Raw genomic sequence first — 20,393 nt, forward strand, 5'->3', positions numbered from 1 at the left:
ATAATAAGTTATGTAAGTCGTACACTGAAAGGTTATGAGAAACAATACACCATAACCGAGCTAGAATGTTTAAGTCTTTTATTTTGTATTGAGAAATGTAATCAATATCTTTTGGGTAAAGAATTTACTTTAGTTTGTGATCATAAGTGTCTCACTTGGCTGAACCATTCGAAGAATTGGAACCCTCGCTTATTGCGTTGGTCCCTTCAACTTCAAAAATACCAGTTCATTGTAGAATACTGCAAAGGATCTGACAATGGCCTAGCGGACTTATTGTCCAGACAATTTTCAGAGTCAGAGCCGATCTTGATGCACATAAACAATAATGTAATGTTTAAAAATGAAGTATTAGATATACCTGTAGAGTTGTTAGTCCAAGAACAGTACAATGATAAGCTATTTCAACCTATTATTGATTATTTGAACAATTGTGAAAATGTAAATGTAAGTTTACCTCAAAGGTGTAGAAATTGGAAAAAGTTTTATAAAATATGCAATGGAATTTTGATGATAAGAGATTTTCACTTTGAGAACATCTGGAAAATATGTATACCTCAATCTTTAGTTTCTGTAATACTGAGGAATTATCATGACAATATGGGCCACTTTGGTTGTGAAAAGGTACTCAGAAGAGTTAGGAAACTGTACTTTTGGCCTGGTATGAGAAAAGGTATTCTGAGTTATATCAAAGATTGTGAACTATGTATGAGAACGAAGCCGAGTAGACATCCGCCCAAGGGCATATTCCAACAACATTGTAACCAGGGTGAAACTATTTTGTTTTTGGATATACAAGGACCATTAATTAAAGGTTCGCAAGGAGAAAGGTTTCTTCTAACCTTACAAGATGCTAACACTAAATATCTGTTCGCTTATCCAATGAGGTCAAGTACAGCCAACAGTATTGTAAAAGCCTTGCTAGAGGGATATGTCAGGCATTTTGGCATTCCACACAGGTTGGTTAGTGATAACGCCACGGTGTTTCATTCTAACAAATATGTGGACACTTAAACAAGCTTAGGTATAAAATTGGCGTATACCCCAATATATCACCCTAGTTCTAATTTGGTTAAGAGAATTCATTCTGAACTCAACCGGCTTATGCGTGTGTTTTGTAAAAACAACCACAAAGATTGGCCGAAATATATAGATGTAGTTGTAAGCTTATTAAATGATAGTGTACACACACAGCTAGGATTTGCTCCCTCCGAGTTACAACTAAATAGAGATCTTAACTCATGTATTTTGAATCATTTTAATTTACCGCCTAATGAAATTTCTCTGTGGAAAGATAAGCTATACATGGCTTTTGTAAAGGGTTTCCAAGCAAGGAAGAAAAGAAATGACAGGTACAACTTGCAACAAGAAAATAAACCTGAAGTTAAAGTAAAAGACCTGGTATTTGTAAAAACCCATTATCTTAGCAGCCTCCTAGAAAATCGCACTAAAAAGTACTGTGAGGTCTATGAAGGTCCGTATATGGTAATTGACAAACAAGCAACTAATGTATACATTGTAATAGATTTGAAAACTGGCAATACCAGTGGTAACCATCACAGTGATAATCTAAAAATCTGGAATTGTTCCATTGAAAAAAGAAGTTGTTATTTAAGCCAATTGGAAAAACTAAATTGAAAATTGTACAAACATTTGTTTAGGTAGATCAAAGAAAGATTTAGATTTTGTTTAAAATTATTTATATGTATTTGCTATTTTTATATTTTCTTTAACATAGATGTTGTTGTATTGATTATACCCAGTATATCTGACCATGATGTATACCAGTTTAACTGTAACTACACAAAGTATGAGTGTAGATATGATAACAATGTGTAAATTATAAATGGGTATTTTATTTTGTAAAAATTTCACTTGAAGGAAATTTTTCTCCCAAGAGAGGGGAGTTATTACAGTTGTATCATTTGATTAATTTTGTACTCGAGTGTATTGAGGTAGGAACGTCGCTGTGACGTGTAAACTACCTCAGAGCTCCTCATGCCTCGTGGCTCGAGCGAGGTGGAAAGGGGGCGGTGCTAGCAGTTGAAACGGCAGATCGCTTGACGTCGGACTGGGTAGCGAGCAGTGGCTCGACTTTTGTACGGGGTGTAATACCTGCAATTACGTGTTCGTATTGAATAAATAGTAAGTTAAGGAAACTGATTCTTATTACTTCCCGTCGTCATAGTTAGTTCTTCTCCACGTAGTCTCTCTGCAGAGTCACACATTTTTGCCAGCGTTTCTTCAACTGTTTCAAGCCCTCTTTGTAGAAGTCCTCCGCTTTGCTCGAAAACCACTGTTCTACTTCGAAAATGACATCCTCTCTGTCGTCAAATCGCCGACCACGAAGTGGTTTCTTCATCTCGGTAAAGAGGAAGAAGTCGCTTGGTGCAAGATCAGGCAAATAAGATGGATGCTGCAAAAGTTCATAGCCTAACCGGTGGGGGGCGACAACGGATGCTTGGGCCGTATGGGCGGAGACGGACGCCTTTGCTGATCATGCCACGACGTTTTTGTTTCAATGCATCTCGCAGTTTTTCCAGAAGGTTGCAGTAGTAATCGTTGTTGAGGGTCTCGCCCTTCGGAAGGTAATCGGTTAAGATTACCCCGCGGCTATCCCAAAATATGGACAGCATCACCTTCCCGGCAGATTTCTGGACCTTCGCCTTCTTGGGAGGGGGGAGGATGGATGTTTCCACTCCTTGCTCATTTCTTTGGTCTCCGGATCGTAGAGGTATACCCAGCACTCGTCCATAGCGATGAGACGAGCAAAAAAATTGTCTTCATTCCGCTCCAAAAGAGTCAAATTCTGCTGGGAAAAGTCGTGGCGAATTTGCTTTTGAAGAGGTGTCAACAAGCGAGGTACCCAGCGTGCAGACACCTTATTCATGTGCAGTTCTTCATGAATAATCCTCCACGCACTTCCGTAACTTAGTCCAGTCTCCGCCATCACTCTTTCCATGGTCGATCTTCTGTCGTCGAGGATAACGGCCTCCACTTTCTTCACCATGGCAAGATCATCCTTGATTGAGGGTTTACCCGCTCGTGGCTCGTCTGTCAGGGACATGTGACCACTTTGAAAGTTCCTCTTCCACCTCACAACCGTGCCATATGATGGGCTTTCATCCCCATAGACACCTTTCATTTTGTCGTGGAATTGGCGTGCGTTGTTGCCCTTCAAATGGAGGAACTTTATGACACTTCGGGCTTCAATTTTGTTCATCATGCAGGTTGATGTCTTCTAAAGCCCGTGGAAGGAAAACTACGTTAGACAAAGATTTGATATTTGCACAAGTATGCCTGGCAATGACACTGATTATGCACAAAAAGTTTCATGTAAATATCTCTATAACTTCTTTATTATAATTAAAACTTTTGGATACCCCCTCGTAAGTAAGATGCATTCTTCCTGCAGGTTTGGATATTATCCTTTAGGGTGCTGTCGCCTGACTTCGGACTTAACCTTAATAAAGTCCTAATTTTCCATCCTTGTGACTTGCATCTTCAAGACTTAGGAAGATTTGAGACCGAAGGAACACGCGATACATGTCGTATGGAACGAGCCAATCAACAGCAACGTTTCACACCGTAGCTACACAAAACCAACGTTCGACTTGTGAAATCCTTGTGAAATTTCCCTTAGTACAGTAGAATAGGTAAGACAAGAAACTCCTCGCGGCCTCACGCCCAAGCCATAATATTTACGTAGGGAAAGGACGCACAGAAGCAGGGTTGGCAGTGCATACGGGTCAAATGTCTACGCAGAACGAGAACACAAGAAAACTAAGCAAGAAGATCTGGGTGGTATGGCGGTAAACATACAACGGAATGACCGTGTTCTGCTAAGATGGAATCAATTTTGAACATCTTCAAACGGGGTTTGTTAATTTTCACCAATGAATACAATTCTGGCTTGAACATGTGTGCGTCAAAGGGGATGTTGTTTTGAACGAGCCACTGAATCATAATGTCTTTTCGGGAGGAGGAAGAAGGCGCAGGATTTATTTGTACGTTATGGCATGAGGCGTTGTCAACAACAACCACACTGTTTGGTGTCAAATTTGGGATCAACTTCTCCCCGGACCCTGTGACTGAGTGGTTAGCACATCGCGCTGCGACGCCAAGGGTCCCGGGTTCGAATCCCTCTCGGTCATGGTTGTTTGTAAATGTCCATTCCTCAATTTCATCACTTCATCAGTCATCCCCATCTTCGCAAATTAGCCAAGAGGCACAAAACGCGAAGTAAAATAAAATATATCAAATCAAAAAAAAAAAATCACAATTTTGGGCATTCATATCATGGTGGTAATCGCCAAAAGATTTTCCAGATTTGAACATTAACCGCCAGCATGTACAACAATTACACGTTGCCCTTTAGACACCGGTGCTTTGACGGCAGCCGCGGTTCCATCCACCCAAGCTTTTTCTTTGTTGTCGAGCTGTGAAAATAAGTCCGTCAACGTAAACAATGGGTCGTCCTTGTCGACGAAAGATTTTTATGGCTTTGAGGTACGATGAACGTAAACTTCTTATTTCGTCCTTTTCTATAAGCAATTGTCTATTATTTTCTGCTTTTTCCCACTTAAACTCTGGGTCACGTATTATCTTGCGCACACACCAGACACTGCCTTGGAACTCTATTCTTTGTTTCAAAACCCTTCGGATACCTTCCCCGTCCGTAAGGTGAAATTCGTGCACAACACGCCTAACAACACATTTATCGAACTCGTCTAAATGACTTTTGATTTTTCGGCGAGGTCGTGTTTTATGGGGCGTATGAAAGTGTTTCTTCAACGTAGTGCATGCTTTACTTTCTATTAGTACAATTCTTCTCACACTGCTGAATGAAACACCACATGCGCGAGCCACCCTCCTTTGCAACTGGTTTTCGGACATACGAACTCCCACCTCGTCTTTCATAAATGTATATACATTATATGCAATTTCTCGCCCTTGGCTGTGGATTACTTTCCGTCCACCGAGTTTACTTGCTTTCTCTGAACTGCAAGCTTCCATGCTAGCAAGTACACTGCACACAAAACAAACACACACTTTAAATGAAGACAGGCAAGTCGATCGCGTTGTTTCTCGGTGCTCACACAACATTTATGACGTTCGGCAACCCTGCCTGTGTGCACGATAAGGGAAGTTCGCGCATGCGCTTGCCGCGTTTCCGACCCAGCACATCGGTGGGAGAGTTTCTTGTCTCACCTCTTGTACTGTAGGACACTGTCATCGTCACCTCGAAACGGCAGCTCGTGTTGACTACAGAAGTAAAATGTCTCCTCAACCGGTGGGAATGCCCCTCAGTTTTCTTCTATCTCCTACATTTTCTGCGCTTGTTAATTAAACCGGTAACATCTTACTATTTGACATACACAGAACATGTACTATGTATACATTTTAGCGCAAAATCAGTCGAAGTCAAGGGGGACTCTGTGGTTCAGTTGGTTGAGCAATAGCATGGTATGCCAGAGCCCTGAATCGGCTCCTGGTAGAACCTGCAATTTCCGCTAAAATAACTACATATGCAACATCTTCTTGCTTTCACTTGTCGACATTCATAAAATTTTCGGATATCCCTTGATGGTAGTTAAGTACGAGTACGTATTTGTGTGAGTGCGAACCCAGTAGGCTTAAACAAAAGTATTTTTTTATACCATGAAATTCTCGGACTGCATACATGAAATTTGTTCGGGCACAACTAAACCATCACTCAAAACTTTGATTTTCAGTTGATCTGTGAATCTTATTTCTTTTTAATAAAGCACTGAAATACAGTCGGTAACGCGTCTGACTACCATGCTCAAGGTCCCGGGTTCGATCCCCGGCCGGTTCAAATCCGGGAACTTTTCTAACGGTGGAAGCGGCCCCGGCGCCCACCCAGCGTCGAATAACATGGGTACCTGGGGGAAACCCTGGGGGGTAAAGGCGGTCAGGGGCGTGATGCTGATCACATCACCCAAACTCACGACCGGATCAAGAAAGTGTGGGGCGTTACCCCCACACCCCCTATACGCCTTCATGGCGTGGTGCTATGCACAGGGGAACACTTTACCTTTACCTTTTACTGAAATATTCACCTTCGATCTCTTCGACCTGAACTAGCACTACGCTGAGGCTCCGGAAGTTCCGCTGTCTTCAATGTCTTCAGCTTTGGACCCGAACTAGTAGACATTGTTACTTTACGGTATTTAGTCCTTTTCCTGACTGATCACTAATCGACTGTATGAATTGTCATACTCTGAAGTCTCATTAACCGATTTTGTTGTACAGATCAACCGGTAAATTGAAGCCGCATATTTATATCCTTTTTATATTCTAGAACGTTCCGCAGATAAAACGATTCGTTAATATTGCCAGTAGTTCGACTCCTTCTCTTATTCAAGAACGTTCCCTCTCGCGTTTTCCAGAGATTAAAAATTGCAACGAATCGTCCTAACTCCTACTTGTGGCGCCACCTTTGTTGTGCAGCTTCCAGAAACATTTACTGCGACAACACCGAAAGCGCAAGGAAAATGTCTGTGCAATATTATCAACAAAAGGGTTATAGAGCATTCTCCGCCTTGTCTTTATAATTATGTATCACATTATTCAAGCAGACAAAGACATAATTTTATGTAGTGTAAACTGAAAATTTCCTGTTTGTGTGTGTGGGAGGGATCAAGCCCCCTGATCCCCACCTTGGATACATGCTATTAACAATAACAAGATTATATAACATTCTCCGTCTTGCCTCGATAATTATTTATCCCCTGAAATTATCGTCACATTATTCAAGAAGCCAATAGCCTAATTTTATCTAATAGTGTAAACTGACAAATTTCCTGGGAGAGGGGGCTCGAGCCCCCTCATTCCCATCTTGGATACGCCCGACCCTGTGGCCGAGTGGTTAGCACATCGCGCTGCGACGCCAAGGGTCCCGGGTTCGAATCCCGGTCGGGCTTGGTTGTTTGTGAATGTCCATTCATCAATTTCATCATTTCATCACTCATCCCCATCTTCGCAAATTAGCCAAGAGGCACAAAACGCGAAGTAAAATAAACTAAATCAAATCTTGGATATGTGCTATTGTCAATAACAGATAATAATAATAAATATTATTGTCCCATTATTCAAGAAGACAAAAACAATTTTATGTAGTGTCAACTAAAAAATTTCCTGAAGGGTGCTCGAACCCCTGATCCCCACCTTGGATACATGCTATTAACAATAACAAGATTATATAACATTCTTCATCTTTCCTCGGTAATTATTTCTCTCCTTAAATTATCCTCACATTATTTTATTTCACACTACAAGAAATCAAAAACCTCATTTTATCTAGTGCAAACCGAAAACTTTCGGGGGGATCGAGCCCTCTAACCCCCCCTTGGATACGTGTCTGTCTGGAATACTACAAAACAAGCATAAAAGCCTATTAGCGGGCATAGGAAGAAAGAAGGGCCATCGGAACATTGAGAATGCCACTCGAATGACATCTAAACATCAATTTATAATAAAATCAAGAAATGCGATTTACGAGTTAGCACACACCAAGCGGTACTATTCAGGTACGTTGATAGATGCAATAATATGTTGTTACATTTTGAAAAATAACTTTAAAGGTTATATTTTTTATATTTTAAAAAAGTCTCACCCATAATAACAGGAACTCACACGCCTGTGCCTTCCCTTCCAGCGACCATGCAGCGACACCACGCTTCGCCACTGCAAATCAAATAGTTTTTTTTTTATTTTCGAAAGGGGGTGGGAGTTACGTGTACTTTTTTAGTAGTCATTCCTCATTTTGCAATCTTCTCCTGCCTTTGACGTTCTTTTTTAGAAATACTGGGCCCGAAAGGGGGGAAATGGGTTATTTCCCCAGCCAACCCCAACCCCTGGGTACGCCACTGATTGCTAACCCAAGTTCGCTCCGAAAACCTTAACGAAACGAACGAATTCAGTGAAAATAACTGGGCTTGTGAATCTGGTGCAACCAGTTATTTTACAGACTTTTTGGAACGACTTGACCATGCCATTCGTTACATATATGCTGTAGAAAGAAACAAAAATTATGTATACAGAGGAATATGGGGGGCCTCCCTTATTGCACAACACTAGAGCAATCTTACGTTCTGATTTCACTAGGAATCATTTTATTGTTAGGCTAAATGCCTAAGTTGTTCCGTTAGACCAGCTAGATTTATTTCTATTAGCATAAATAATAAATGTTCATTCTATTGATGCTAATAGAAGCTACAATTCCTACTAAAACATAACATAACTCTTACCATAGAGGAGTTAGGGAGTAGAGGATTATCCCACATTTAAACCTCGCTGCGCTTTGAAATTGCATTTCCATCGGTGGCCAGTAGATGGCGCGGCCGTCTTCTTTTGCTGTTTCCAGCACAAATTGGGGGGAGAGCTCTTTCGGTGACAGTCACGTGGGTTTCAAACGTCCTTATTGGTCAGATCTCTTGTATCCCATCAAGGCTGTTACCAATGGCAAGGGCTTTCTTTTTCGCTGGTTCCCTTCCAAGCACCGCTGTTAGGGGTGGGGTGAAGAGATGGGATGGGTGATGCGTTTCCGCCACCGCAAAGTTCTTCGGAATCTTTTACTCGAAAGTAAGGTTGCCTTTTCTATGCAATTAACAGATTCTTTGAGTGTTTCTTTGAAGGCGAAATTGGGAATGTAAAATGTAGGCATTTTCAACTGGCGCCTGAATTTTCAAATTCAGTTCTCAAAAAACTTTTTTTTAAAAATATTTCAACTTCGCTTGTGGAAATTTTCATTACCACTTTTGAAATAACGAGTACAGTGTGTGGGCCTCCCCGATGGCTCAGTGGTAGCGTCGTCGCCTTGTAATCAAGGGGTTCCGGGTTCGATACTCGGTGGAGCTACAAGTGGTTCGGATCCCACTTTAAACTGTAGGTCTAGTCCCGATTGGCCTGAGCAAAAAGAAAAAAATAATAGCTCATAACTGAAGTACAAACGGGGGGCGGCGAATTCCATGCACCGGCGCAACAATCATTTCTTGACTGCAACAATCTTTACTCGGCCTTGCCGCACAAGAAATGAAAATGAACTGAATAGCGTGAAATTCAAATAATTTTTGTTTCACTTTGCTCGAAATAAAATCGTTTCTTTAAGATAGGGTGACCATTCGTCTCGTTTTGACCGGGAGAGTCCCGTTTCATAGGCGTGTCCCAGTTGTCCCGTCGATATTATACAAGAAACACTATTTGTCCCGTTTTTTAAAAGTCTAGGAATTATCTTGAAAACCAAGTCTAAATTTGAGAGATTCTTAAAAAGAATGACTTTCTGTGTCTTGGCGGAAATTCAAATGTCAAATCCCGCGTTTTGTGTTAGATATTAATATGTGGTGCAACTTTTTCGGGGAGCTTTATTAACGGTTAGTAAAGAATAAAGTTGTTCTCAAGAAGATTGGTCCTTCTGCAAAATACTTCTGGCATAGTAGTCATACCGAGATTATAAAAATTAATAGCTCTTGACAACGAGAGATCATATTTTACATAGATATTGTTCATGATGTATCATTTATGTGATCCATACTACAATAAATAATAAAAAAGGTAAAGTGCTCCCCTGTGCTTTGCACCACGCCATGAAGGCGTATCTCGGCCGAAGCTTGGAGTGATGTGATCAGCACCACGCCCCTGGCCGCATTTACCTCCCAGAGTTTCCTCCAGGTATCCACTTTATACAACACTGGGCGAGCGCCGGAGCCGCATAAACAGGTGGAAATAGTCCCGGTTCTCTCAGCCGGGGATCGAACCCGGGCCTCTCGCATGGTAGTCAGACGCCATACCGACTTTTTTATATATACAATAAAGAAATTCCCCTATTCGGTGGTATCCCCCGTCATTCACACACATTTTCTCAACATTCGTACATATCAGTTTTTCTCTATATTCTCGGTTTTCTAAATTTACGGACAACACAAACATCCAAGTCCTAGCCGGGATTCGAACCCGGGACCACTATGCTAACCACTCCTCCACGGAGGCCGACCACCGACTGAGCTACAGCGGTTACTATAAATAAGAATAATAATACGTTAATGACAATAATTGTATAGCTAATTAGGCCTAACCAATTTTTCAGGAGGGAGTAAAGTGACCTTTGGGTCAAAATATTATGGTCACCCTACTTTAAGAGCAACATCAAATCGTACTTGACCATGTTTTTATGTTTAAATTTTTGCAGCTTTTAAAAATTAAGATATACTATTGATGAAATCCTACGAGCAATATTTGTATTTTCCTCAACCACTACAAATTTTTAATTCACCATGCTCCAAAAAACTTGTAAAATTATTGCTTTTTTATTTTGTTAATTTTTTTTTTTTTTTGAAGAGTGACAATTGTCAATTCAACCTGTATGTGGAGTGAGTTGACGATATGTTCGGGGTCAGTTGACAATACTTGTAATTCTACCTTTGAAATGGTTTGGCATATTTTATTTCAAACAATATACTGCCTTAAAATTACAGATTACAAAAATGTGATTTAATGAACAGCATAATATGTAACATAAATGTTCCAAACCAGGGTGCGGAATCCCGGGGGGACGGGGGAATTCCTCCCACCAACGATCTTGTCTTGAAATTCCCCCCCTCCCCCCACAAAAATTCTTCCAAGGTGGGAAGAGTTTTTGTTTTAACAACAAATATAAACAATTAGTTTGAGATTCGAATATACATGACTGGAATAATATCGAGAACATACAAAAAGAACGGACAACAAAGAGCCTCACCTCTAAGGACACTAAACCCAGCAATCCCCAGAACACAGAAATTGGACCGACTTGTTACTTCTTCTCCATTTCTCATCGTCTTTCGTTAGCAACCACGAAGTACATAGATATATTAATAAAACACGTAATAGCATTTATATGTGAATTTTATACATGAAACTATTATCATCTTAATATATCTTATTTTTTATCCCTCCTCCCTTATGCACATCATTGTTCATCTATTTGCAATTATACATTTTGAATGAAAGACAGTCGATATAATATATTGTATATATTATAAAATAATTTGAGACATTTAATGACATTATATATATAAATATGGGTCGGGTCATTCATTCCATGTCAAATCAGGCAGGAGTTGACCCTCATAGTCACGATGTTGATGATATTTCGGACACAGCTTTGATTTGCTCCAAAACCTGTGAAAGGATTTTGCTGAAATATGATTATTACGAATTATATGAGGGTTGTTCAAAATGTCAGTTTTGAGCATCATGCTCTTTTCAATTAAGTATATCTCGGGAACGAACGAAGATACAGAAGCGTTCTTGAGCTCGTTGTAAAGGGGAAAAACGGTTGCATATTATGAGATGATACAATGTTGAAACTTTGTAAAATTTGAACACACTGTTCAAATGTTCAAATTTCAAGTTTGAACAGCTCAAAACATCCCCTCATCGATTTTTCTCATTTTTGAATATTTTTAACTACCATCCTTCCTCTTCATACTAATAAAGTTTTATCAAGGTTTTTTTTTATATAGGAGAGAAAAATGAATTTGAAATTTGTCCTGCATCAGCAATGAACTGAGCTATAATGAGACTTTTCATTTGTGTCGCGCTAGAGGATATACATACGTACTGTTCAGGGACAGATGATATTCCTCTTGATAATTGCCTTTATTTTGTGCTGTTATTGCTAATTTATACGTTACTGTTTTCATATTTTTAGCCGCGTTCATGGGGACGAGATGTGGGAGTGTTGTGAAAACTTCTGTGTTAGCCAAAAAAAAACAAAAAAAAAAAATTAAGTTGAAAACGACGAATGTTGGGAATGATTCCGTAAAAGATGGATTTTGGTCAGTTGTTAGACCTCTACTAGAAGAAAAAAATCTCAAAAGTTCACGTCCTTCTCCCCTGTGCTTCCCCTCAAGCATCGGATTCACAGACTCTTAGTTACTGGCTTATATCTAAGCAGTTATTTTTCTATTAAACTTTTGATCCTCATTAGATAGACTGAAGAAAAGGTAATGTTTCGTTGTTCAATAATGCGTAACGATCTGTAGGATTTTATGTTTTGGTAATGAACGATACCCCTATAAGATTGGATCACATATAAAGACGAATTCAAAGGAATTATTTTCCGGAGAGGGGCATCGTAACGATCTGTAGAATCTTTTAAATGTAACGTACAACGAACTCTAAAATCCCAGACATTTAGCCATCACTTTCCAAATCAGGAAATTGCTAGAACCATCTAAGGAATGAATGTCTTGTTAGACATTGCCGAGCTTCCTTGATCGCCGTCGTTGCAAACAGGTGTAAACGATCGCAATCAAGGAAGAGTCTACAGATAACTAATTCGATTGGAATAAATGTCTGGAAGGAGAGAGGTCAGTGGTCAGTTCTAAGTCAGTCAATCGAGGAGCGAGTACGAGGATTACGAAGAGAGATAAGAGGACGCCTTGGGAAGACCGTGTCGAGACGAGTCGCAAGTCAGACTCTTTGTATAGTCTCGAGCGTAACCTCTCATCGCATATCTTCAGTAGTGCAGAGACAAGTATACCCTTTCCAATAAGCCATGTTGATCCAGTCTTTGGGGGTTTAAAACTCAAGTGGTGTGTCTTGCCACACGTAGGGTTACCAGACGTCCGGTTTTTCCCGGACATGTCCTACATTTTAGCCTTATGTCCGGCGTCCGGGAGGAATTTGAAAAATATCATAAAAGTCCTACATTTTGAGCGTCACAAAATATTAATTAGGAAAATAGGTAACAGAAAGAAATCATGCTAGTTACAAGTCTATGGACTACGCTTCCAAACTCAATAGTGAAATTTATTTTGCTTCAGTCATTGATGTCCGTGTGCACGAACGAAGATCAAATTTTAAACTCGGATCGGGAAAGGATCACTGGAAAATTCCATTGCACGAAGACGGTTCAACACTTGTTTACCTTCTGATCGGCCATTCGCGACTGTTTTGGTGTGTGATCCTGGTTCACGATACTGACGCTTCGACTGCAGGCAGTTGTTTTTTAATATAAAAAGAGCGGAAAGTGATATCGAGGGCGTGCAAACGCTAGAGATGTTGGATGTACAATGCTAATAATTCGAGAACTATGTAAACTAAAAACTGTTAAAATAATAATAATAATTTGTGGTTCTGTGGTGCAAAGTTGTAATATTTATAAATACTGTACTTTCTATCCCAGAACACAAAACATATATAAATGTCCTATATTACGCGCAAGGTAAATTAGAACACAGCAATGTTTACGATATTGCTACATGGTGTTGGAAATATGATTGTATAAATTTACGAAAATACATGTTACTGGCTATTTACACGACACGACAATATAAATATATATGAATTAAGAAATGAAAAATTCAAATAGTTACTACAGTACAGTAATAATAGAAATAATAATAATAATATATCTTTATTGCGGGCGAGGTTCAGCGTACACTGTTCTCTCAAAATCGAATGTATTTCGTAAGGCATTAAAGTCCCGTAGAAGAAGGTTCCATGCTTTCTCCTTCTCCTTTGTGTTGTGCCGTCAGTTCTTTTTTAATATCATTATTTCTTTACACTCAACTACATCCTTGTACATATTGACAAGGTTGATTAGTACATCTCTCAAATTCAGAGAAGTTTGCAGCCCGAATTATCTTCTCCTCCTACATGTTGATACTTTACCACATCACATTACTCTATGGAGTTCTTGGTTGTGATTTGTGTTAGCCAACCAATCAGGTATAACCTTACAAATTAATCTCGGATCAGTTGAACGGAATCTCCTGAACGTCGTTTTTCGTTGGTGCAATGCAAATCCTTAAAACAAGTGCATTTATTGTGGATTAAAATTGATCTCGTTCATCTGAACTTCGAAATAATCGGAGTCGGTGAACGCGGCCATGAGTCATTGCCCCCCCCCCCCAAAAAAAAAGTTTGTCCTGCTATTAAACAAACAGGAAAACGGAAGCACTTAATGAACAAAGTTTTGGGACCACTTTCTGATAACGTCACTGTTCAATGCCTGAGCAGAATTTCTTGCCTTAGGGTTTATACTGATGGAACAAGGTCTTGCCCATTCTGATTCAATATTCAATACAATTTGATTGTAAAGCAGGGGTATAGGTAACAAAATTATTCATGGTGTCTGCCAGTCAAGAAAGTCATGGTAGTCAAGAAAAAGTAAATATATTAACAAGTAGGTCAAGAAGTCAATAAAAAGGCAATAAATTATTCTTGTGGTCAAGAAGTTTTGCTATCATAATGACTGATTGGTTGATTTAGTTTATTTTACTTCACTTTTTTCTGTCCCTTTGGCTAATCGCGAAGATGAGGATGAATGGTGGTAAGATAAGATGGATGAAGAGACAGTCACAAACATATAGGGACAACCGACACAAGCCCCACATGAGTAGACGCCAAAGCCTCGCTTATCTGCCAAACACAGTTCAGGCTCTTTAGTAGGGTTTTTCATTAAATAAATATTTATTTTCTTAATTAACAATTTTCAACTTTACCTAAGTAGCGGTCGAATAAATAGACATTAAGAAAAACGGAAAAAGGTATAGAAAAGTCCAGAAAAAGTCAAGAATTCTGGATGTGTTATTTTGGTAGACACCCTGGACACTACTCAAGATGAAACTTCTCGAACCATTTTCAATTACGGTAACTGCTGAATATTTGTTTGCCATTATAGGTCATAATTCAAATGTTGAGAGAGTACTTTCATTACCATCAGCACAACAGACCCACGAGAGAAATTATTTTTTCATGAAGTCTGTAAAATGTTTGTTTGATACTGGTCCCTATAATTTCAAAGAGTTTGACTGTCCACTCTAACATAAATATAGTTTGGCTAAACCTGAAATTTTGATAAAGATTGTCTCCTCTGAGAAGTACCGCTTAAATCATGTAGTGAGAGGTGCATTGATTAGTATGATTGCAAGTTTTGAAATTTTGCATTTAAAAATTCATTAAGAACTAATTTTTTAAAAACTGAAAAGTGTCACTTTTCAACTACTTTCTAAAGTGTTCTATAGAAATATCTATTATTTATTGAGAATGTTTTGTGTCCTACCTACATTTTGGGATAGCATGTCCTACATTTCCCTTACAGCGATCTGCTAAGTGCTAACCCTAGCCACACGCATGTGTTTAGTCAGTACCACTTGCACCTTACCATCAGGTTTGCCATGAACAGCGAAGCGAGTATGCCAATAGTTTGGGTGATGAATGATGAATGAGCTACATTACCCGTAGTACGATCCCACGTGGTGATAGATGTGGGATATTCATTTATTTCAATTCGAAATAAATGAAAATTGGAAGGATAGGCAATGATACGAATGTAAGTGGTTTTCACGTTATGTAAGAAATCATCTTTTAAAATAAAGACAGGTCTTGTCTTCCCCTGTAAAATAGAGACAAGTCTTCCTGTACTTTTAGAATTTTCTCGATTGTAACTATCAAATAAATTATGCGACAGAAAATTATTTGGAATAAAAATTATAGCCTAATTTATAAGCGTTAAACTGATATAAGTTTTAATGTATTTAATCAAAGAATCGCCATAAGATGTGTCTCCAAATAGAGGACTTCGTACCCACCATCTTGATCACTGTCCAGCGGCTAAGTCCCTAATGATTGACGAATTGTTACACTTTTTGATAAAAGCAAGAGACTTGGTAGTATAATTGTTATGCCATTTAAGGAATTTTCAGTCGAGGAGCCAATCGCTATGTGCGTGCCGATGCCTCCCATGTTCAAAATAGTTCACCGTATTAGATTTATTTTGGTTTGATATTTCTCGGGAACGGTGACGCCTATGAATGTCTGGTTTTCTCAGAAGTGCTCCAAATAGTATAAACTTTCACACTAAATCAATAAATCTATTTTTAAAAAATAAACGATTATTTTGTGAAATACTCATTTTCAAAGTATTTTGTGAGAATAACTGCATATTGAAAATTTTGTTGATGGTTATGTTCTTACATTTTCAGTCATATAAATTAGAGCTCATTCCAACATCTCGAATTGAGGTCTCAAGCAATAAAATTTTGTATAACTGTCATTTGTCCAGTAACTTTATAAATATAAAAATAGTATTTTAAGAGGAAATCATGCCCCTTGCCCGAGCGCGGCCGTCTCCCTCTCCCTTTCCTAGAAAGACGAGTTTTCCCCGTTTATTTGTAAAAGAAGTAATCAATTCCACTCCTCGGTAACTATTGGACTTACGACCTTCATATTTTTATGGGACACTTTTTAAAGGTTTATTTCATAATCTATTCACTCAAATTCTCTGTAGCAATAATGATTTCATACTTGATTTTAATTATATTGAGTTTGGTAACAGCGTACAATTGCCTCACTAAATGGTCGGCTTCTCACTTTCCGATTCCGAGGGTAAACAAAACAGGTTTCGAGAATCGACGGGACCGAGCGGGCAGTGGTTTCTAGTGTTTCGCCCGATGGGAGGGATTGAGAGAGAGGGGAGGGGGGAGTGAACTGCCTCCTCCAGAATAAATAGCCTCGGCCTTTTACCATAGCCATGGGCAGGGGCAGCGTGACAAAATTCGCAGCAGCTTCTATTCTCCACTTGCTTGTGTCCATAGGAACACAGAGCAGATGGTAGGTTGGTTACTCTATCCCAGTGGTTCTCAACCTTTTCAAGACCTCGGCCTAGTATTTTTTTATTTTATAGGACGATGCCCAATCCCAACAAATTTATTTGTAAATACTTTTCATTTTTTTATAGTTTATACTAACAATTGGAAAGTGTGGTATAATCATAAAGACTGACAAATATAAATTTAAATTAGTTACCAATCACTGGAGCAATGCAATATTATAGCATATAAGTTCCTCAAGCCATCATCATTAAATTAATTTCTGTTCATTATTATTGACAAACCCCTTTCTGATAAAAAATATATATTATTCCGTATAAAATTGATTATTGTTTTATTAAATTGATTGATTTTAATTGTGTAATTAAAACTGCCGGCCCCCGTGGCGGAGTGCTTAGCACATCGCGCTACGACGACAGGGGTCCTGGGCTCGAATTCCGGCCTGAGCATGGATGTTTGTGAGTGTCCATTTATCAATTTCATCATATCATTCCTCATCACCATCCTCGCAAATTAGACAAAAATGGCACAAAAAGCGAAGTAAAAGAAAGCAAATCAAATCAATAATTTTAATTAAAACTGTACTCACTATAGAAGTCAATTAAGCAGGAAGCCAGCAGAAGAATGACAGCTTATCGGCGAAACCCTGTCCTATCATATACACACAACAAATATGTACATGCGTAAAATATATAATTTAGTCAATAAACACTAGTTCAACACTAATACCAGGCTGTCCCAGAAGACCTGCACCATCAGCACACTGAGCCCTACGAGATGAAGTTTGCGAGGGTAGGTGGCGCCACCGGTGAAAGGCTGTTGGCAGGCATAGAGGACAGGTTCGTGGGATCAAGTGAAGGCACGAGCAGCATGTGTAGCGAGTGTTCCTTTGAAATTAAAGTGGGCACGATGAGTGAGGACCAAATTGCACTTCGTGCAGTGCTAGCTTTTTTTTATGGAAAAAATGTCTAACAGCAAAAGCGGCAGCGGAGGAAATTTGTCGTGTGGAGAACGAAGAAGTTGTGAATCGATGGACAGCTTCCAGTTGGTTTAAAAAATTCTCTTCGGGTGATCTACGCTTCGCGGACAAGGCCCGCACGGAGTGACCTCCGATGGACATTAACGAGTCTCTGCAGGATGCTGTGCATGCTACACCACAATCCAGCACACGTGTTAGCCAGAGTGGTTGGGGCATCCAAATCGACAGTAAAACTTCGCTTGCATGACATGGATTACACCAATAAACAGTCTCGACAAAGTCCACACGAGCTGACAGAGGTGCAGGCCCAGCGCAGAGTTGCAATTTGCCAGACATTGCTACAAAACCCGCATGATATTCGTTTTTGGAGGAGAATTGTGACAGGAGACGAGAAGTATGTGTTTCTGAAAACCCCGATACACGTAAACAGTGGGTGAAAAGAAGGCAGGAGGCCATCTCCCATGTGAAACAGAACAGATTTGGGAAAAAGCTCATGCTGAGTGTGTGGTGGAATATTGACGGGATTGTCCATTATGAGTTTGTTCCAGAAGACCATGCTGTAACAGGTGAAATGTATTCTGAACAATTACGCCGAGCGTATGCCATTCTGGACGGGAAATACCCGGCATTAACGAGGAGGAAGAGGTTACTGCTGCAAAATGACAATGCTCCGAGTCACCGGTCTCGAAGAGTGACCAACACACTAGCTGAGCTTGACGGATTTGAGTTGTTACCTCATCCCGCCTATAGTCTGGAAGTTGCACCATCGGATTACGGTTTGTTTCGCTCTCTCTCATTTCCTGTGTGGTCGGCGCTTCAGTTCATATGATGAGGTAAATTCTGCCTGTCGTGAGTTTTTCAATTCTAAACCTGCCACCTGGTATTGCCATCAGATTGAACTGTTGTCGCAGAGGTGGGTGAAGGTAATTGAACATGGAGGCCTGTACTTTGCTGAATAAAGTCTGTCTTTGTTTCTGATATTCTGTGTTTCGTTTTCGTTCTAGTATGGTGCAGGTCTTCTGGAACAGCCTGGTATTTTATTTTGAATCTGCAAACTCGCTGAAAAAAATAGTTGGCTTATTTTATTACAACTGAGCTTCTTTTTTTGTAAGTTATTCTAGTGAAACTTTTGCTGCCGTTTTCTGTCCGTAAGTTTGTTAATTCAGGAATGAATTAAAGTGATATCCAAACGAAGACAGTCACAAAATTGCAGGTTTTTACCTTGGAACACTAAAACACTTCTATCTTCATTTAACTTCTTGGATTCCATTTTCTAATATTCCTGTGAAGAGCATGTTCCAATGTCACTTCGGGTTCGGGCCTATTATAATAATTAATGCACTGTTACAGAAATTGAATTACATGTTTAAGAGATGATAATTAACCTATCGTTAATGTCCAGGTTGAAGAGGTCCTCCATTTCTTCTCTTGGGATCTCGTCAAAGAAGGCGTCATTAGAAATATTATGCTTATTTCTGTGCTTATGTCAGAAATTAGTTTTTAGATTATATTTAGTTCAGTCTTCACAGAATTGCTTCCACATAAAAAACATCCACTGTGAAATGAGATTTGAAAAGCCTCAATTGCGTACACTTTATACGAATCCATGTTCGAAAGACAAATTGAACGACATCCAGACAGCGCAAATTTGTAATTTATATTTTCAACAGATAGTTTCTAATTTATATGATCAGCGATCAATATATGTCGTGGGATATACACTAATGAAATCTGTCCGAAAATCTTACTAATTCAAACATTAATAGAATTTTCAAGAAAACGTGTACATTACCCAGGGCGAAGTTCGAACCTGGAATCTTCGGCGGTGAGATTTTGAGTCGATAACTCAAATCATTTGGCCACTGAGGCTGTCCATTAAATGTAGAAAATATAGGTACGTGTATCAGTTTGTACTTAATCACTCCGGATAAATTCAAAGATGGTACCATAATGGAGGCTCTTCCTCCCAGTTTCATATTTTTATTCCTCCATCTCGTCTTTCTTAATCTAATGATATAAAGAGCAATATATTTAAGTTTATTACACTTATATTCACCTCACCGTTAGATCAACTTTGATGGGAAAAAGTTTCAAGGTAAAGAAAATTGAAAGAAAGCATACGAGGTCTTTATGGAAAACACAGTCTTATAATTCACATAAACTGACTGTATTTATTATTTTCGTTGCTTTTATAATTCTTAGCTTAATCGCGACTATGAGGATGATGAAGCGTATACAATACAATTTCTCTCTCCGTGTAAACAATAATTATAATTATAACCCATGGCGCAAAGGTCCAAGCAGGTCAAGATACTGCCGGCATCACTCCCACATGCCTCAGCAGAGGGAGATCATGCAACAGTGGCGCAACTACAGGGGGGCATTGCCCCCCACCCCACCCTTGGACGGAAATGAGTTCTGGGGGGGGGAACATTGACGGCCAAGTGCATCTGCAAGGAGCAATTACCGCCCACAACTTCAAATTTTATGTAAATAAAAATGCTTTTCGTAAAATTTTCTTCCTCGCTTCGCTTGCAGTACCTGCTTTTCTTAGTATTATCAAGTCCCGAAACATATCTGGGAATGGCGAAAGTCAGCCTTGGGCGCCGAACGATCTAAATGAAAAGAGATGAATTGTGGTTTTAAGTCCACTTTATGCACAGAAAGGCTAATAGGGACTGGACATACAGTTTAAAGTGGGATCCGAAGCACTGTCATGTGCCTCCGCCGGGTATCGAGCCCGGGACTCCATCAAAAGGTGACGACGTTACCACTACGCCATCGGGGAGGCTAAA

General features: G+C 39.5%; 1 protein-coding gene across 1 annotated transcript; it reads right to left on the reverse strand.

The window, feature by feature from the left end:
• Nucleotides 1-2,632: 2,632 nt before the first annotated feature.
• LOC145997111 (protein GVQW3-like) lies at nt 2,633-3,142 on the reverse strand. Its single transcript, XM_083133737.1, has one exon. It carries the CDS (start codon nt 3,140-3,142, stop codon nt 2,633-2,635), a length of 510 nt encoding a protein of 169 aa, XP_082989863.1.
• Between the last annotated feature and the right edge of the window lie 17,251 nt (nt 3,143-20,393).

The sequence above is a fragment of the Lepisma saccharinum genome, chromosome 13, assembly GCF_977018435.1.
Source record: "Lepisma saccharinum chromosome 13, izLepSacc3.1, whole genome shotgun sequence".
NCBI lineage: Eukaryota > Metazoa > Arthropoda > Insecta > Zygentoma > Lepismatidae > Lepisma > Lepisma saccharinum.